The sequence below is a fragment of the Quercus suber genome, unplaced genomic scaffold (genome assembly GCF_002906115.3).
Source record: "Quercus suber isolate HL8 unplaced genomic scaffold, Cork oak 2.0 scaffold_179, whole genome shotgun sequence".
NCBI classification, from domain to species: domain Eukaryota; kingdom Viridiplantae; phylum Streptophyta; class Magnoliopsida; order Fagales; family Fagaceae; genus Quercus; species Quercus suber.
The window spans coordinates 377,988-399,869 of record NW_027069638.1 but is presented as its reverse complement, the minus strand read 5'-3'; the positions used below and the strand labels follow the sequence as shown (position 1 = coordinate 399,869).

At 34.5% G+C, this 21,882-nt stretch overlaps 1 protein-coding gene across 1 annotated transcript; it reads right to left on the bottom strand.

Annotated features, from left to right (window-relative positions):
- Window positions 1-5,567: 5,567 nt before the first annotated feature.
- On the bottom strand, window positions 5,568-8,865 carry LOC112022247 (uncharacterized). Its single transcript, XM_024054818.2, has 5 exons — window positions 8,155-8,865; window positions 7,573-7,660; window positions 7,382-7,452; window positions 7,230-7,286; window positions 5,568-6,106 (listed from the first exon to the last, which is right to left on the bottom strand). The coding sequence occupies exons 1-5, from the start codon at window positions 8,269-8,271 to the stop codon at window positions 5,894-5,896; spliced, it is 546 nt and encodes a 181-aa protein (XP_023910586.1). The 5' UTR covers window positions 8,272-8,865; the 3' UTR covers window positions 5,568-5,893.
- Between the last annotated feature and the right edge of the window lie 13,017 nt (window positions 8,866-21,882).

Genomic DNA, 21,882 nt, shown 5'->3' with positions numbered 1-21,882 from the left:
AGGGCTTTTGTCCCAAGACTATTTCTCAACTCCCTAATGGAGTCGCCAATTTAATGTAGGGGCCTTTTTTACCGTGTTGGGCTAGGCTGCCCTTTTGTGGTTGTAGGCCCAAGTGTTCTGGTTTCGGGAGTCAAGACCGATTCAACTGGAATTTAACTTGGCCGGGTTGTGCACAAACTAGGTCTCGTCTGCCAAGAGAGTGCTTGCGGCAGGCAGAGCTATTTCAGAGAGGCTTGTGGCAGACATACATAATTGATAAAAAACAGAACAATGTATTCTGGAATGACCAGATAATTCTTTTAACAATGAATGACCAAATGATCCATAATCACAATAATATGAACAATTTTGACAAATAAAGTAGTAAGGGCAAATGGTAATAAAGATTAATTAACAAATAAAGGAAATAAGCCCAGTTCGATCCGCGGGAGCAAGGTCAGGGAGGAAGAACGCCTCTTCTTAACACGATTAACCTCCGAGGAAAAGAATTCCTGCCGTGGAAATTAATGAGTTTGAGGGAGGCGGACCTGAATGGACAATGCCCAGGATGATTATATAAGAGAGCAGGGATTTGAGAGGGAGAGAAGGAAAGGGACCTATCGGTGCATGCCACTAACACTTGCTCTTTTCTCTCTGTCTTTCTCTCCTTTCTAGTCTTTCCTTAGTGATTTCCACAATTGTAGTTTTTAATATTATGCTCCCCTTTTTTTCTAAGTATGTTTCAAAGTCTTTTTCTTTACGTTGTGTTGTATTGCTCCCCGCCTTGTTATTCCTGTACATGGCAGAGGCTTCTTTGTTATAGTGCTTGCCGTGACCGAATTTTACTATTCTACCCTTTAACCGCCTTTGTCTGGTCTGAGCATACTTACCGACCATCACTGTTCCGTCTGTGAGTTCCCCTGTTACAGACAGAGACAATTATTTTGTCTGTTAGTCTACCGTGACACCTCTTTCTGCCGCGGTGATTTTTCTCTCTCTCTCTATCCCTCATGGCATGCACCTATTGGTTCCAACTCAACCTTGCCTCTTTTGGGTGGTATGTCATCCTAGTAGGACGTATCTCCTAAAAGAGCTTGAGCAGGAACCTCAAAACAGGTCTTCCCTTCTCCCCACCTCCAAACCATGCCCTCTTACCTCTGACCCACGATCCCACCATGTCCCATATTGGCTGGATACAGGCTGGTGGTGCCTGGGCCTTGCGCGTGCATATGTCTGAAATCTGCCTGCCGTTCATGCATCTGCCTTGGACTGGAGACTTTGCCTATATTGTCTGCCGTCCGTTTCTAGCTTTTCACGAGCTGCTACTCTAATTTCCCGCTCCCATAGGGTCTGGGCTTTACCGAGTACTGGGCTTTGCGTTCTTTTCAACCCAATTCTTTAATTGCCTTGGCTTCTTACCGCGTTACTCAGCCTTTCCTGCCGCGGCGATTTGTTCCTGCTGGGCCTCTTTTCAAGCCTGTCGTTCCTTGCTTTCCCCCAGTGGCTTAATATAGCCACTGGTGTTCTCACTTATGAGCTCCAGTGTCCCTTTCTGGTCCATTTACTAGCTCCGTATCCCATGGGCTTTTACTAACTTAATTGGGCTTCCCTGGCCCAATTTCCTCATTCTCATCCTTGGGATTCATAAGCTTGCCATTATCCCCTACTTTCTTTGTTTACATTGTTTCGGGCCTGCCGTAGCTCATTCTCACTTTTCCATACTACATACTGCCCATGAGTGCTGTTTTCTCTCTTTCCGGGTCTTTTAGGCCCATTTACTTCCTTAAGACCTATTCGTTTATATTAAGGGTTTGTGATCCATTATTCCTGCCGCCTAGGCCGTTTTACTTAGTTCGCTGCTTTTCTGCTGCCTGTATTTCTAGGTTGGGCCGCTTTCTGCCTATTTCAAAAAAATGACCCTCAACAATGTGATCAAAGGGATTCTGCCATTCTGGCCTTCCATCATGTGGAAACTTTAGTCAAAGTGTAGCTTAAATGTGTTACGCGTCACTATGTTAGGCTTTGATAATATAATACCACTAGCAACTAGATATGGTAGATGTGGAGAAGGCATTCTTAGAAATAAATTGTGTGGAGAAGCATTATTGAAGCATGATAATATCCATAAGGACCTGCCTTATATAAATGGGGTTTGGACAGCCTATCATTGGATGAGATTTAAAGTTTGCATTGTATGAAGCTTTGATATTCACATGATAAACTCTTATTTTTTTTTCAAATTAGGCATGTTGTGCATAGTTAATGAACCGGACAAATTGGCTAATAATTTAAGAATAATGTTCGGATACACAAACTTTTTCATAATTTTTTTTTTCACAACTATTAACATAATAAGCTACAATTAAAATAACATTAAACTATCATACGAGTCTTCCACTCATTTTACTTTTATCAACGTCAATCCCAATTCACAACATGTTATCTTAGTAATCGTAAAAATAATAGTATTTTTTAAAATATATTTGAACTTATTGATAATTTAAAAGTGTGGTCCCCCAATTTCCTAAATATACTTTTTGTTTGTTTGTTTGTTTTTGTTTCACTTCCAAAATGCCCTTATTCCTTATCTGATTGGTATTATGTGACCAATACATAATGCATATCAACGATATCATTAAGAAAAGGTTTGAGAAAGAGAGTTTCAATAAGTGGCCATATATAAAAGCACCACGTATCAATATTGTCAATGTGTCATTAGCTCAAGAAAGGCCTCCCATTATAATATTATATACAGATTCCACCACATAAAATAGACACATAAGGGTCACAACACAGCTCATCTCTCCCACATTTAGCCGCCCCCAATCAAGGAAGAAAAGTCAGCATCTTTGTCTATTGCATTTGCACCGGTTTGAATCATGAAGTCATATTCGGTTATTTCATCGAATTTTCTTCAGTCATCGGGCAGCTTCTTATGAATAATTAATTCTAGGTCTCATTGAATTTTGACTAACGTGTTGGATGCTGATACTACTAAGTGGACTTAAATCATTATGTTAAAAGGAAATTAAAGATCAAATTAATATCCATCGGGAAAGCAACAATATAATATTCGGATAAACAACCATGATCTAGATCAATTCAAGAAAAATGACATAAGTTTATATACAATTTAACTAAATAAGTAAAAAGTGAAAGGCCAACAAACTATTAGATTGATCTACTCCAATTTTATGCCAAGAATCTTAACTATAATATAATTTTATTTCAATTGTCCCTCAAATTTAAAATTGTTTCCGATCAAACGAGTCCAAGAATTATGTTAAGAAATTAAAAATTTGTCAACGAGTTTTTTTTTTTTTTTTTAATCTTTATACTAAAACATAGTAAGTTAGGATGAACATGTGCATAGATTAAAAGTTAGTTTTGCTTTTTAAAAAGTTTTTTAATAAAAAAATTGTGTTCATATGTCGATGGTAATCAATTAAATTTTAGTGAAATTAATAAAGTCAATTGCAAAAATTACATATTCTTAAGATTCTGTTTGGTTGAGAGAATACAAAATGGAATGATAGAAAATAACTATATCTTTTCTTTATTGGTTAAGAAGAAAAATGAGATGATGAAAAATGTAGTTCATGTGAATTTACTAAAAAGTTGTTGGAGAATGACAAAATGATAGTTGGTGGATAGGAAAATTAAATTAAAAAGTAGTAAAATGACTTAATTGCCCATGCATTTTCACCTAAATTTTATCCCCAATTTGAGGAGAAAAATATTGGATGAGTCCAAGTGAAAAATATCTGGGCCTAGTATTTTTGTCTCTATTTCACTATGTTAACCCAGCATAAAAACCTTTCTCAAAAAAAAAAAAAAAAGCATAAAAAACTTAGGATATGTTTAGTAATTGCCTTTTCCCTTTATTTTCTGTTTTCAAAAATAATTTTCTATTTTTAAAACTAAAAACTTGTTTGGCAACCCAAAATAGACAAAAAATAAAAACTGTTCTCAAAACTCAATTTGTGAAGAAAATTAAAAACATGCAAAATGTTGTTTTCAATTTCTAATTTTCAAAAGTTAATGAAAGTACACATTTAATTTAATGAATCTGTCTCATTTAATGAGTTAACATTAAAGTTCAAATCTTAATAACAATATATTTTAGTATTTTCTTCTTTTTTTTTTAACTTTTTTTTTTTAAATTTCAACTAACCAAACATGTTTTTGATTTCAAAAATATAAGAAAATTATTTTTTCTTTTTATTCCCAAAAATTTTTTTTTGAAAATAGAATACAAAAACTGTTACCGAACATAACCTTACTCTTTCACCCACTTTGCCCTCCAAAACTTTTCATCCCCATCTTTTCACCCCAACCAAAGGGGATGTAAATCTCCATAGAAGCGCTCAAGATTCAAGAACATGTTTTGAATTTTGGCAACATACTTTTCAAAATGTTAATTAATTAAAGGGATGACCACAGGTAACTTCTGGGAGAGGCACAATCTAGGAATGAAATTCATTGGGGAATATGATTGGGGGTACCAAAAGAGAGCCCCATGGTGAGTGAACTTAATCCTGAAGTAATGTATAGTAGGAGAGGGGACAAAAAGTTAGGAACAATGGAATCTGTACAAAGAGAAGAGTAAAAGATAAGAGATTAGTTAGAAAGGCACACCGTCCCACTTTCTGAAAGCACCTTCCAACCCTTTTCTTGTTAGACTTCATCTTATCTAGTCAACTTTCTCAATGATCAGCCAAACTTTAGTCCAATCAAGCAATGCATTTGGAACCTTCCTACTTTACAATAACGCTTGCTTTGGTTACAGTCCCAGTACAGTAGTATTCCACTCCAATTATTAGAAGGATATAAAGTATTGTTGGTATAGAGACGAATGCAAGAATAGCGATGTAGCATCCACCATACAAACAAAAAACTAAAACTAAAAAACAAAAGCAGAAAATGGGAAGAAAAAAATTGTACATACTTGACAACATGGTGGGACAAGTAAATGCAGTACAAACGTGTCACATAAATCAGATATATACATTCTTTTTTTACAACATATAAGTTACAACTACGTGATCTACACTGCACATTGTAAAAAATAGAATGATCATATCCAATGCATGAGATAATTGTTACATCTTCATAATAGAGGCTATAAATTTAGACATAGGTTAATAGAGGCTATAAATTTAGTGATGGTATTGCACAATTTGTCCATTAAAGAAGGTGGTGTTCTCAAAGATCTACATGCAGTGCAACCATTACCAAATAATAATAAAGCCCATTAAATGGTAAAGCACTATAATGTATAAACTTATCAAGTGATAAGCCCAGCATTTGTGAGAAATTATACACTGCAACTGACCAAAAGGTCCAATTTTAATTCCAACATCATGCTGTGTGTACGCCCACATGGGGAAGCCCACAATTCGACGTTCTCAGTCAAAAACGAAAAACTGCTTTTGTAGTCTATCAGCCCATTAGCCCAGCCCACACATAAGCCCACTGAAGATAATAGTCCCCAAAGCACTCCCACAGAAGTTAAAAATTAAAATATCAAACAGAAAATGCATAAAGTCTAAAGAGAACTAGAAAGAGTGAAAGAATGAGAGCAAGTATTTAGCCTCAAACTCCAATCACTAAGATTTATTTTTTTTAGTGTCCAATCACCAAGATTTATATACAAAGCATTGCATAACAAGTTGTATCAAAGAAACCCTGCCCTACAGACTCAACTAACGCAAAACAGCAAGACATGGCCAGCATTTGTTGTTTGCTTAGCTCGAAGGCTATCACTAACATTTGTCTACCCTAATTTTTTATTCAAAGAACATTGTGAGCAGAACATTCAATCAGTATTCATCATACAAACAGAGAGCAAAACAGAATTCAGATTGATGTTTATCCTCATAGTCTGCTCCAAGGAACAGTGGAAACTGCCTTCTTAATTGCAATAACCACTCTTTCCAAACATCCCCAAGCCTGTTGTTTGCAAATGTGAGCCTCTATGTGACACTGAATTCGTATCACAACGCATTCTCATTGAGCATCCAGGATCTTCAAGTATTGAGGGTCCACAAAACCATGTAGGAGACTCGAATCCTTGGGCCATCTCCAAAAGCATGCTTTGTAGCTCCTCCAAGCTATAACTCTTTTCCTGTGTATACAAATACAATCCATGAACTAGATATTAACCTCTAGATTGGGAAAGGAAACTGCCATCGTAAGTTTTTTTTTTTTTTTTTTTTTTTTTTTTTTTTTTTTTTTTTTTTTTGTGTCACATAATTATTACCAACTATAGTATCAAAGATATTATAGTTATTTTTGAAAAACAATTAAATATATACTACTAGGATTCTCTAAAGTTCTTAAGGCATCTCTAGAATAGAACCATACGTGATACACATCATAATCGTAGTGAAGCATTTTAAGTTAAAAATCTCTCTCTCTCTCTCTCTCTCTCTCACATCAAAGGATACCCATTATATTTTTGAGTTCCAGCTAATAGTACTCACTCGCATCTTCTTTCCTTCTCACAAGTTACAAGCCTTCTTCCAGTATAGTTTTACACTCTACTCTGAACTATATAGACCAAGTGACAAACAATTGAGGCCAAAGCTCATAGGATCATGACACTACAATCAAAATGGTAAACAAGATTTCCAGTTCAAATTTCCCCCAAAATTCAATGAAAGCCGATTCCATATCCTCTTTAGGAATCTAGAGAAGAATCATTGCTAGTAACAGAAATCTAAATTGTTGAATGACAATATTCTTTTGTTTCGTAAAAGAACAAACTGCTGAGCAACAAAGGATTATGAACTCTCAGCTAAACTAATTGACCTTTTACTAGTTCACCTGCATTATGCTGAGCCAAAATGATAACGCAACAACAATGAAACTAATAAAAGTAAAAGACCACCCACTTCTTCCACAATGTTATCATTTTTTCTAGTATATATATTAGTATTACTTCACTTCTCCTAATGCTCAGCAGAACATCCTTGTTGATCCTCTACACAGGCTTTGTTCTCATAATGAAATTAACTGATTGATTCTAGTGGTTCATGTGTGAGCATTCAAAGCAACACTGATAAAAAGATGCTTAAAAAGCAAGTGAAACAAACTTGCAACGCCCATTTTTTCGCTTTGATGTGCACCTTACTTAAGCTCACTAGTAGGACTGTAAGTTCAGAAGGGTTTAACTACTAGTATAAAAATAAAGTTACACAGAAATGCAACTAATACATTTGAACAAGCATATTAAGAGTCATACATACCTCTCTCCTAGTTTGGTCCATGAGAGTCACCATTTCTTGTACAAAATCAGAAAAGCCCTGGAACAGATATTCAATTACCAAATTATCAGCACCTTAATAAGAAAGAAATTACAAACGCATCACTAGCTACTAGCTAGAATAAAAATATCTACCTCATCTTCTTCATCATCAGGATCATATAACCCTGCATCGTACAGTGTCCTCTTCCTTTGGTCTGACAACACTGCTCAACAAAACAGAATAAAACGTTAGCAAGAGCCAACCTTTTTTGGGATAAAGCAAAACTTAGCCCAATTGCGTAAAGATCGCATACTAATAAATCTATAGGGGGAAAAAAATTTACCTGAATAGGCTTCTTGGATTTGTTGGAATTTTTGCTTTGCTTCACCCAGCAGAGAAGGGGTTCTAGTCCATCTATCAGGATGCCATTGCTGCACCAAAAATACAGTACAAACAAGCACACATATTAACTCTACTCTCATACAGTAAACCAACTAAAAAACCCAAGAATTGAACCAGAAACACAACCCCTCAAAACAATAATTTGAACCGACAACAACAAATCATTAGCCTCAAAACTATGAGGTCAGCAATTGTTCCTTCAGAGTCATTCTATCCTATTCAAAATCATATATTTTTGTCAAGAGACTAATTAAAATCATTCACACATATTCTTGTTAGTCATCCTATCATATCAAAAATCATATCTTTTTATCAACTTCTTAACTATCGTGTCTTTTTTGTCATCCAAAATCTTATTCTCTATCACTCCCTTGATTAATATGCCATTTTGTTAACTTAGTTCTAACTTCTAAGATTCAAATACACCCATCTAACAAAATCCTCTAAAAACTTGAACTAGTAGTATTAATTTACAGACCCAATTAAACAAAAAAACAAAGAAACAGAGAAAGCTAATAGTTACCATAGCAAGCTTGCGATAAGCACGTCTTATTTCTTCAACAGACGAGTCCATACGAACACCAAGGACTCCATAATAAGACAGGAACTCCTTGGGATTGTGAGCCTCCATCTCCATCATTCACACGCGCACACAACCCAGAAACAGAAGCGAAAACAAAAACTTATATTTCAAACACTTTTTTTTTTTTTTCTCGTACTCGAATATAGTATTAACTTGCTAGTTTCCAAGAAGCCCAGATTTCTTAAAGACAAGGAATAGTGAAAATGAAAGCAGTTTCGGGTTCGTTTTATAGAGAAGAGGAAAAGGCGGTTACGCATTGTAAGCTCTAGAATCTTGAACATCTGGAAGTAAAAATCATAGTATTAACATCTAAGCTGATGGGGTTTTAGGAATGTTCCGGAACTACTTTGGGTGCAAGGAGATTGATTTTTCTTACTATTTTGGGTTCAGATATTTTGCTTAGAAGGATCTGGGTTTTTCAGTTTACGAATAGAAAAATTAGGGGGGACCCACTTTTTTGTTTGGACTGTGATGCCTATCATAATGGCTAGATTCTTATTAAGATGGTGTGACACGTACAGCTTTTCTTCTTCGATGCGTGTGTATCAGTGTATGTGTCATTTAGGGAATTGATTAGATACCCGGCAGTATGCTCTCTCTCTCACATTAGGATTATGCTTCCTCTCTTTCTCTCTCTCTCTCACGTGAGGTGAGCTTGAGATTTACCTCTGTGAAAAAAAGAAGAAAGTATATCTTCGGAGTACTAATAATAACCCATCATTCAGAAGTTTTGTGAGGTAAGCTTGAGATCCCCCTTTATGTGAGCAGGAAAAGTATACTTTCAGAGTTCTTAATAATAACCTATTATTTAGAAGTTTCGTAATTTATGATAAAATTTTATAGAATTCGAAGTTTAGGACTTGTTTAGTAATATTATTTTAATAATGTTATTTATATTTTTTTAAAATATGTATAAATAAAAAAGTGTGTAAAAATATGTGTAATATTATTTAAAAATTGAAAATGATAGTTTAAGTTACAGTAACAGAAACCCCTGTTTTGCATTTTGTCAATCCGGTCCAAATAAACCAATTCCATCACAGTTTTTGGTTTTTGTTTTAGCCTCTCCCCATCGAACTCTATATATTTTTTTTCCTCTCTATAAATATTTTATTGATCAAGCAAAACAAGAGGTAGTGGGCTTGGGGCCATCTCCAACCATAGCCTGGACAACATGAGGTGACAGAGGAGATGGGAACTCCCAAATTGACCCAATCCAAGGCAAAAGGATAGTCCATTGGGCTAATAGCTAGGTGGGAAGACATATTGCCCTTTTTATATCATATTGTAATTTTGCATGACTCAATTGGAAGTACTATTTGGGTAAAATTGTAAATGCCTTTATGTTTGGAGGAGAACATGGTCATATGTTTTGAAGATCAGGAGACAGGGAGATGCCTAAAAGGAAGTCCAAGTGGAGATAAGAATTTCATCACCAAAATGTACTGTAGAATATATCTAACTGTTATTGTATTTCACCTGAAATTTTCTTCTTTGTTAAAGTTTTTGGCTAAATGACATTAGCTTCTACTCATCAACTATTAGGAGAGAGTCAAAACAAACTACTGTACAATTTGATGAGCTAGTGTTGTTCTTTTTTTGTTTTTAAATTTTTTTAAAAAAATTTGATTGACTGTATCATATCTGTAGAAATTATATATATATTTGGATTTCTCTCTCTCTCTCTTTTTTCTTTTTTCTTTTTTTCCAAAATACCTCCTTGCATCAAAACTTATCACGTTTTAAAATAATAGGGTCAATTTAGTACATTAATGTTACTCAACTTCCTAATACTTGTTCTCATTACTTCACACTCCACACCCTCCATTTAGTTTTTCAAATATTCTTTTCCACCCCTTTTTTTCGTTCCTTCCCATGCACGCTCATTCCTCTTGATTGCAAAATTCCACACTTCAAACTTCTCCCTACAAAAGTTAATTGATGGTTGCAATGTGGAACCTGTTATGAGATTCAAGTTTGCAAAGTCCAAACCTTAGAATCATGGATTACCCCATCTAAATGGTAAGATATTTTTACTGGGATTTTATGAATGCTGATTTAGTGTGTCATTTGTTTGTTTGTTTGTTTTTATTTTTTATTGAGTTTATAATAAAGGGTTTTGCTTTGATGGAATTTTTTCTTGGATTTTCACATTGACCTTCGTTGAGCATGTAAATCTTGATTTTTTTTTTCAAGTTTTACTTATTTGTTCTTACAAATGATGATGACCTTTCATGTGCGCAAATGTTAATTATTATCTGGGTGTTCCTCCATTTGCTTCAATTTGATTTGAAGTAGCAAAAATTATAGTCGCAATTTCTTCTATAAATTATAGTTGGAATACTCACGATTTATTTTTCTTAAAAAAAAAAAAAAAATCAGATCTGTTTGATAATAGAAAATGATCGAAAGCTAAGTAGGTTCTAGAAACAAACGCTGGAGACAGCAAATAATCTTCCCTTCTGGAGAATTACTTTGCAAATGGACAAAGCAGCAACTATCTATGTCAATATTGGTCATAGAACCTCACCATGTCTCCCTTGTTTCGGCTGTAAGTGAAAAATATAATTCAATTACTACATAAAAAAAAAAAAGACTGAAGAACTACAGTTTGTAAGAAAGATAATGGGTATAAAGGAAGGGGAAACTAAGAATAACCCCGTTTAGAACTTAGATAAACACCCCATTGTTGAAATGGAATTAATGATGATAAAATTAAACCATAGATATCGCAAATGTTTTACAGAAAACATTTTGATGTACACACACATACAAAAGAGACATTATTCATATTGGAAATGCTTGAACTAGAAAAAGAGAACACATTAAATAGCGAAGGAGTTCTTTTGTAAGTGACAATGACAGAAGGCATTCTATTGTCCTAGCTGAGGGAGCTACCTATTTTCCTAACTGAAGTCTTATATACAGGCAGTAATGTTGTCTCCACTGACCACCATACTTCACATTTTGATGCCATTAACCCTAGCTTTCGATTATTTCCTAGATTTCAACCTAGAGAACTGAAAACAGAGTGGCACTATATAGTCAGTATCCAACTCTTTCAACTACTCCCATCAAGAAGTGGATTTTATAATTTACATGCTTTTTAATACTGTTATTAAAGAAAGCGAAAAAATTAGAAAACTCATTCATATTGGAGTGTCAAGCTAGAAGAACCCTTTCTAATTTTTTTTTTTTTAATTTCTTGAGAAATTTCAAGCCCCAAAAAAGGCATTCTTAGTACATCTTTTTTTTTTTTTTCCTAATCTAATTTTGATATTTGGATTGCCAATTATGCTGCCCTTATACGTTATTTGAAGTGACTTACGTGATTATACATTTATTTTTTATTATCTTTTATAGGATTAAAGCAATTTTGATATTATTGGTGCCCTTCATACTCCACTGTGAAGCTTAAAAAAATTAATGGATTTGAGACTTTTTATGTCATTATGTTGTGTCAAATTTCTTTACTCTAATTGTGACTTGAAATGTGTGAAGATCATTAGTATGATATAATAATTTACCAAAAAAAAAAATCCAACAGCAGAGAAGACCGATTATACAAAAAAAATCAACAATTTAAACATCCTTCCCCCCTTCCCTAACTATTTTTTTTGTGAATATTTATCTTTCAAGTGGTTTATTTTTTAAAATGGAATTAACCCCTTGAGATCTGAACTGGTCATTTTTAAAAATTCAATGATTGAAGTGTGTGTAAGGGCCTATCTCACTTATACAAGATTATTTAGCAAAAAAAGTATGTGGGTATTACTTAACTTTATTCAAAGTTGAGTTTAATCTTTGTGCGATTAGGGTCAAGGGCTTATTGTATATGTAACAATGTTGTATGTTGATATGAAAAATATGGTATTTTCGTTGTTGTTCAACATTGTCTAATAGTTCCTTCTTCTTCTTTTTTACCATAATAGATTTAAATAATAATTCACTAAAGAGGGGCACAACTAAGTAAACGAAAACTAAAAAATTTTATTAATCGTTCAATTTATTATTGGGGTGTACCTCTCCATTGCTATCTTTGGAAGGAGAAGCAAATTTTTTTTTTTTTTTTAGATCATGTACGGCATAAGGCTTTGAGCCCACTAGGAATTGGGCCTTGGCCCATTGCATTACTAAGACATTCTCAAGCCCAAATTTGATAGTGGGTTCATTCAGCTGATCGCAAGATAGATAGGCCCATACCGATTTACCTGGAACAACCCATGACCTCGGCAGCCCAATATTGCCTTGGAGAATATCGTTGCCGAGCAACCTTTTAGAGGTAGGAACCAATTCCAAAGTCATCTCCACCATTTCCAAAAAAGCATATTACATGTCAAGAATAATCAAATCAAACCCACCCACACGAGTGAGACCAGAACATAATCATGAACACTCCACCAACCTTAAGCTATAAATAGGGGAAGTGAGTAGAGAGAAGGGGTTGGTCATTCTGAGTGAACGAGAGAACGAGAGAGAGAGAGGGAGAGAATGCTAGTAAAGGGAGAGCAATTTAGAGGGAGAATAGAGTCCTACTAAGGATAAGCAACACATAATCCAAGCTAGGCTAGGAATAACCCGTACTAGGAAATCCATAGCCCCCATTATAAATTAATTGTCAGCCTAATTTCGAATCCAGTCCACTAAGGGAGTTCAGGCATGTACAGATCATATTATATTTGAGAAGATATCTAATAGAATGTCGTCTTTATGTAGTGCATATGGAACGAGAGAAATGATAGGAAACAGGGACAACAACAATATTGAAACATATAAAATTTTCCTATTTTCTAGAAAATCGTGGTCCTAATGGAAGCCTTAAATTCTAAGAAAGGAAAATGGATTGACGTTTCATTTCAATATAAGAATTTGAAGAGGTTGCAATATGTTCATGGGCCATCAAAGTTGGAAAGTGCATAGGAAAACTACTGCCATATTGTTATCTTTGAGGGTTTTCCCTATCAAGGTCATGAGACAAAATAGTATTTTAGTTATGACAATTAGCAACGAGGTAGCCAATCCAACTCAGGAGCAAACTAGACCAAGATGGCAAGACAAGGTGGTGTTGAAACACTTTGAGAAAATATGGAAGAATAACCTATCAAGCTTTTTATTTTTTATTTTTTATTTTTTTTGGGACTTAGGTTCCATGTAAAGTAATTATTCCCCAGGCATATTTTTAATGGAATTGAAGTCCAACCGCTTAAATAGAAATTATTTTTCTTAAGGTCACTTTTCAATTGGATGAGAGCAATAAGGAGTTTTTCTTCTTCCTTTTTGGATTGTTTAATTTTGTCTAATTTGAAAAAATTATATTACCAAATTGAAATTGATTTAATAATTAGACTAGCCTTAAAGCACGCGTGTGAGTGTGTGCTCAGAGGCTCTTCCAATTATCATTATTTTTTCCTAAAGGTTAATGATTTACATTCATCATAATTCGGAATTTCTACATTTTCCATTTACAAAAATACACAAAGGTGTGATGAGATTTATGCATTTGTGGGAGAAATAATTTTTTCGCATAATTCTCATAACATCCAAGGTATTTTTGTAATTGGAAAATGTAGAAATTTTAAATTATAATAAATGTAAATCATTAGTTTTTAAGGAAAAAAAAATAGATGGGCCTCTAAGTACGCACATGATAAGTATCAATAACTCCATCTATACAAAACTTGAGGATAGCACTATAAAAATACATAGAGATGTGATGCAAAAATTATTTCACCCACAAACACATAATACTCATCATAGGTATTTTATAATTAGAAAATATAGTAATCTCTTAAAAAAATAGGGAGCCTCTAAGAAGTGCGTGATAAGTACAGAATACTAGCTTCTGAGCATGCGCGTGATAAGCACGTGCTCAAAGGCTCCTCTATTTTTTGGTAAATATTAACAATTTGCATCCATTATAATTTGGAATTACTATATTTTTCAATCACAAATATACCTAAGGGTGTAATAAGTGTTATTCGTTTTGGATGAAATAAATTTTTCATCACACCCCTAGGTGTGATATACCTAGGGTGTGATGAGTGTTATTCATTTTGGATGAAATAAATTTTTCATCACACCCATAGGTATTTTTGTGATTAAAAAATGTAGTAATCTCATATTATAATGGATGAAAATTATTAACATTCCAAAAAAATTAAAGAGCCTATTGTATTCACTTGCAAGTTTTCAACTAATTGGGACAAAGATGTAAAATAAAACTGCTATACTTTAAGACCCACAAACTCATATATAGTTTGATTGTTTCTATTTCAGTTTCTATCTCTCATTATTCTTCAAATTGAAGACATTTAATTTAGCTCTACATTCTCTTCTTTAAGATAGTAATTAGTATTTAGTTGACAAAATTATAGACTTGTAACAAATATTTATAGATTAATACATATTACCCGTAAATATAGTCATTCTAAGATTTGAATATGATCTAATAGTATTTTAGAACTTAACAATTCGATAAGTTATTTCTTTTTAAGAAAAATTAAAAAAAAAAAAAAAGTTGAGTTTGGATTCATTAATAAATAAATGTGAAACAAATTTGAGATTAAATTGCTAAAATTTAATATAATTTGGAACAAGATTGTGATTTATATTTTTTTAATAAATTCATATTTAAATTAGTATAAATTACAATTTACCCACCTATGGTTTGGTCAAAATTTAATTTACCTACCTATGGTTTGAAATTTTACACTTTACCCACCTGAGATTATCTTTTTCTTCTTCTTTTTTTCTTTTTCTTTATGTATGATACTTTACTTTCAAGAAATTAAGTACTGGATAATTTTTTTTTACTTTTTTTTTCTTTTGTAAATTTTATATTATTAAGTGTATTATAAATATTTAATATAGTAATTAGTATTTAGCCTACATAATTATAGAATCTTCAACAGATATTTATAGATTAATACATATCACTCTTAAATATAGTCACTGTAAGATTTGAATGTGATCTAATAGTATTTTAGAACTTAACAATTCATCAAGTTATCTCTTTTTAAGAAAAATAAAATAAACAAAAAGTTGAGTTTGAAATGAGTTTGGATTCATTAATAAATATATGTGAAACAAATTTGAGATTAAATTGGTAAAATTTAATATAATTTTGAACGAGATTGAGATTTATATATATTTTTTTAATAAATTCAAATTTAAAATAGGCTAAATTACAATTTATTTGCCTGTGGTTTGGTTGAAATTTAATTTGCCTACCTATGGTTTGAAATTTTCTACTTTATCCACCAAAGGTTATCTTTACTTTACTTTTTTTGTTGTTTTTTCTTTTTGTATGGTACTTTACTTTTAAGAAATAAAGCATTGGGTAATTTTTTTTTTTTCAATTTTTTTTCTCTTTTGTAAATTTTATATTATTAAGTGGATTATAAATATTCAAAATAGTAATTAGTATTTACCCTACATAATTATACAATCTTCAACAAATATTTATAGATTAATACATATTACTCTTAAATATGGTCACTCAAAGATTTGAATGTGATCTAATAGTATTTTAGAACTTACCAATTCGATAATTTATCTCTTTTTAAGAAAAATAAAATAAATAAAAAAGTTGAGTTTGAAATGAGTTTGGATTCATTAATAAATATATGTGAAACTAATTTGAGATTCAATTGCTAAAATTTAACATAATTTGGAACGAGATTGAGATTTATATATATTTTTGTAGGGACACAATTTGCGGCCCAAGCCCAAAGAAGAATTGGGTTATAGCACAATGAGCCTAATACAATAAATTTGTAAAGAATGGGTTAGAAAGTTAGACCTTAATAAAGTTAGTAATGGCTACTATGGATTTAGAAGATGACCAAATAAGAACAAAACTCAATGGATTGAATAAATTCACTGTCCGAGGATATCATTTAGAGTATAAATCAACATAATTATCTACAAGTACAATTTTGATTACTACAGTTTCTTTCAGACCATCTTGATCCTTCACTTGTTAATCATTTAAGCCGTCACTTGAGTGCATATCCCATCAAACATCTTCTTTGGCTTTTTGTGAATGGTGGTAGCTGAGACTACATTGTTCAAAAGTCTTCTCCACATAAATGCGGCCAGAAAAGTTGCTGCAGTGCATTTAATGCGGTAGTAGCAGTTTTTCCTTTAAATATTTCTGAGTTTTTATCACCTTTGTACGTGCCTGAGGCTCATCCTTATCGTTGAAACTTCCTAGAAGGTCACCTAGATTTATCTAAATACATATTTGATCAATATTCATCGTATCCGAGAAGGAGCTTCTCCTCGGACTATATTCCTCCATTCTTTCCTTATGTGATTCTCAACTTTAGGGTCTCTCCCAATTATTTACTCCTCCTCGGACATTTCCATGTCCTCAGCAGATAAGGTACAAGATCCAATATACAAATTTGAGTTCTTACCCCCACAATAGCCCCTCAAAATTCTGGTTTTTCCCTCGCATCCGAGAAGAAAAAAGTGGAGTTTTGATTTACCTCAAAATTAAGAGCTAGGAATATCAAAATCTCTGAGTTTACACGTGTAGGAGCATAGTTTTGTGCGCTTCATCATTGCTACTGACATTTCAGAATCCGCGAAGCGCCATTAATTACTCCAGGCGGCATTATGTTTCTTGCATCTAACGATGAGACATTAGTCCGACGACTGATATTTTTCCTCAGGGTTTGGGCGGGATAACTCCCACTCATTCTTGGCCCTCCATATAAAGCCTTGAAGGAAATCATTTTTTCTTTACTTTACAAACTCTCAAACTCTTCAACGATCTCAAGCATTCAAATTCATAAGACCTGTTAAATCATAAAGCTTACCATTCATGTTTCCCTAGAAATCTTTGAGAGTTTTTCTGAAGATTTCAAGGATCATCCTTCACCTTAGTTCATGTAAGTTTTGATTTCTCCGAACCTTTCTTTTTCTCCTCGGCCCTTTAATTCTTATTTCCTTAGTTGTCATTGTCGGTATTTTCCCTTTAAATTTGTTTGAAATGGGTATATTTAAGTATTTAGTGGACAGCCCTGCCAAAATAGAGATCTTTAAGAAAGAATACCACATACTGCAGGAAGTAGCCCTGCGATACTGTTCTTCAGAAGAAATAGCAACCAACCGAAAAGTGGGAAAAGTCATAATCCCTATGATAGCTTTCATAGAAGGGGAAATGACTCTTCCCATGGGTAGTATTACAAGGGGCTATCTCTGTAACCATAGGATATGCCCTCATTAGTGCGCACCCAACCTTTTTAGGATCCTAGGGAGTATTGATGCTTTAAACAAGCATTTGGGCTTGAGGCTCACCTAACACGACATGGTCCACATGTACGAGTGTCACAAACAAAAAGGGGCAAGATTTTATCTCAAATCTCGATCTGATATTGTTAGGCTCATCTCGTGTCTCCCCAAATCTAACAAGGGAATGAAAGACGACTACCTGATTGCTTCGAGGGCATGGCATGATGGTTTTCATTGCCCAACCCAAGAGGGAGAGCCAGGTGAGACATCCTAGATTTTGGCCTCCTAACAATAGATTTAGGCTTTTTATCTGTGGCCTTGTTTTGCTTCTTTTTGTCTTGTTTTTTTTTCGTAACAATGGGTTTTAACTTTCTGACCATGTTTTGTTCTTCTTTGGTGTTAACAGATAGAAGGCACGTAGCTCCTCGGCTCAACTTGACTAACGTTGCAACTCTCAACTACTTACTGAGATTTGAAATCTTCATAAGTGAAGACAGGCAGCTTCGAACCGTCCACCTAATTTTGGACTTCTAGCCTATTTCAGAGATATTCCAAGAGGTTGGCAACGCCATAAGAGCGGGTGACCGACGTATAGCCCAAATTGACGTGTCTCGGCCCAACTTTCTAGCTCCGTACGATCTTCCACCGATAGCACACCCTTTTCCACAAGGTGGTCCTCTAATCGTCCCATCAATTCAACAAGTTCCCCTTGAAGTAGCAGTAGCTGGGGAAGGGGTTGCTTCATCTAATTCTTCACTAGAGGAACAAATTGGCAAGTTCCGTTTTGAAGAGGAGGTGCCTCGAGAGGTGAAAGTGATTCCCCTTTCGGATTCCGAGGAAGAACCCGACAAGCAATTAAGCTTCCACGCACCAGTTCTAATAACTGCTCTTTCGGATGACAAATCAGAGGAAGAAGAAGAAGATGAGATGGCTCTGAACAAAGGGAGCAAAACTTTAAAGGAGCTTATGGCCGCAAGGAATCAAGTGTCCACTTCAAAAGAGGCCAATAAGTCCCGAGTCCCAGCTAACCTTCCTTTTCCTCCTCCTTAAGTTCCTAAAGACCTTGGACTGAAGCCAATTCCCGAGATGAAAAAGAAAAGGCCTAATGACTCAGCCTCGGGCTTGTGCTGGATGGCGGCTACCAAGCATTGTTTAGCTATAGATTGATCTCCCAAGATCTCTTTAACTTGGCCTTCGGACGAATACTTCACCTTCTAGTGCAGAGTAAAAGAAACAGCTCCTAATGTATGAAGCCAGGGTCCCGCTACAATTGCTGTATAGGGTGAATATACTTCCACAACGATGAAATCTACCTCTACTATTTCTAGACCAGTTTGTACAAGTAGTCGGATTTGGCTTTTTGGGATGCCAACCTTCCCATCAAAACTCACCAAGGGAGAGCTATATGGTGTAAAGTCCTTAGGTTTTAAGTTTAAGCCCTTATATAGGTCGGGATACATTATCTTGGCACTACTGCCTTAGTCTACCATCACCCTTTTCACATCATATCCTTCAATTTTGAGGGTGATTATCAAAACATCGTCGTAGGGTTGGATGGTTCCAATTTTATCCTCATCCGAGAAGCCCAAAACAGGTTGAATTTCCATTCTCACCCTCTTCAGATCTTGATTAGTATCCTCGGTGAATAGCTGAGCCACAAACATTACTCTGGACGAATAGGGTCGAGTTCTCCTTGGTGCAGCGAAGATGACATTTATCGTTCCCAGGGAGGGGTCTGGAAGAATCATCTCTACAAGATTCTGAGTTTGCCTGCCCCCCCCCCCCCGACCACTGGAGTGGTGTAAAAATTGTTTTAATTTACTTTCACGAACAAGCTAGTCCAAGTGGTCCCATAGAATCCTACAATCCTTTGTGATGTGTCCATGATCTTGATGGTATTGGCAATAGAGATTGTGGTTGCGCCTTTCGGGGGTTTCCACCATTTTCTTTGGCCATTTAAAGAATGGCTTATTCTTTATCTTCTCCAAAACCTAATGCACCGGCTCTCGAAACACAGCGTTGATTGCCTGAAAATTTGCTGATCCTGATTGTCCAACAAAGTCTTTATGTGGTTTGTTGCTACTGTACCGATCCGACCTGAAATCCCTCCTCTCCTGAGGGATAACCTTGTCATTTCTTTTCCTCTGTTGATGATCTTCCTCAACTCTTTTATACTTATCAATCATGTCCATCAGTTGGCATACACTGGTGACAGGTTTACCAGTTAGAGATTTCCTTAAACCGTGCTCTGTTGGGAGGCCGAGCTTAAAAGTATTGATGACCACTTCATCAAAGTCACCATCTATCTCATTGAACATCTCCCAATACCTATCCAAATACATTTTCAAGGTCTCATTTTCTTGCATATTTGAGGATAGTAGGGAAGCCAAAAGTCAAGGAACCCTGCGACATGTGACAAAACGGGAACCAAATGCCCGAGTGAGTTCTCTGAAGGAACTTATAGAATCTGCTTTTAGGCTATCGAATCACCTTATTGCGATTGGTCCAAGACTGGATGGGAAAACCTTGTACATCAAGGCTTCGTCTTTGGAATGGACAACCACCCTCTGCCTGTAACTAACGTCCCTTTCGTCATCAGAAGATACATCAAAGTTCAAAGAAGCTTGTTTTCTCTTTGCATGGCATAACACTCTTTTTAACTGATCGATCTCCAGTTGCATGCTCTTGTTGGTCTTTGCATGGGAGATATGGCTCCCTCCTCGAGGTTGACTCTTGTCCGTGTGTGTGGGTGGACATTTCCTTCACGATTACCACTCTATTCAAGGTTAAGAAAAGGGTTATCGTGCTGGGATTCTCTTGACCTTGCTTGTTGTGAACCTGGTTTTGCCATAGTTAACTGCTACCTTCACTATCACACAAGCTCTTCCCACAGATGGCGCCAATTGTAGGGACATAATTTACGGCCAAAACCCAAAAAAGAATTGGGTTATGGCACAATGAGCCCAATACAATAAATTTGTAGAGAATTGGTCAAAGAATTAGGACTTAATGAAGTTAGTAACGGCTACTATGGATTTAGAAGATGATCAAACAAGAACAAATCTTAATGGATTGAATAAATTCACTGTCCGAGGAGATCATTTAGAGTATAAATCAACATAATTGTCTATAAGTACAACTTTGATTACTACAGTGTTTCTTTTCTCCTTTTCTTCGATCCCTTTCTTAAGAGAAGTCTTTCACATTATGTAGTTCCTTTCAGACTATCTTGGTCCTACACTTGTTAATCATCTAAGCCTTCACTTGAGTGTATGTCCCATCAGACATCTTTTTTGGCTTTCTGTGAATGGTGGTAGCTGAGACTGCATTGTTCAAGGGTCTTCTCCACATAAATGCGGCCAGAAAAGTTACTGCAGTGCATTTAATGCGGTGATAGCAGCTTTTCCTTTACATATTTCTGAGTTTCCATAGCCTTTGTACGTGCCCGAGGTTCATCCTTATCGTTGAAACTTCCTGGAAGGTCACCTAGATTGCCTAAATATAAATTTGATCAATATTCATCATATCCGAGAAGGAGCTTCTCCTCAGACTATATTCATCAATTCTTTCCTTATGTGATTCTCAACTTTGGGGCCTCTCCCAATCATTTCCTCCTCCTCGGACATGTCCATATCCTCAAATAAGGCCCAAGGCCCAATATACAAATTTGGGCTCTTACCTCCACAATTTTTAATAAGTTAAAATTTAAAAGAGACTAAATTATAATTTACCCACCTATGGTTTGATTGAAATTTAAGTTGTCGACATGTGGTTTCAAATTTGACTCTTTACCCACCTTAGGTTATCTGTTTTTTTTTTTTTTTTTTAAATAGTACTTTACTTTCAAGAAATCAAGTACTTGGCAAAACTTTTTTTTCCGCCTTTTTTTTTCTTTTGTAAATTTTATTTTATTAAGTGAATTGAAAATATTTAAGATAGTAATTAGTATTTAGCCTACATAATTATAGAATCTTCAAAAAATATTTATAGATTAATACATATTACTCTTAAATATAGTCACTGTAAGATTCAAATGTGACTTAATGGTATTTTTGAACTTAACAATTCGATAAGTTATCTATTTTTAAGAAAAATAAAATAAACAAAAAGTTGAATTTAAAATGAATTTGGATTCATTAATAAATATATTTAAAACAAATTTGAGATTAAATTGCTAAAATTTAATATAATTTGGAACGAGATTGAGATTTATATATATATTTCTTAATAAATTCAAATTTAAAATAGGATAAATTACAATTTACTCACACGTGGTTTGGTCAAAACTTAATTTGCCAACCTGCTGTTGAAAATTTATACTTTACCGACCTGAGATTATCTTTATCTTTTTCTTTTTGTATGGTACTTTACTTTCAAGAAATAAAGTACTAGATATTTTTTTTTCACTTTTTTTTTTCTTTTGTAAAT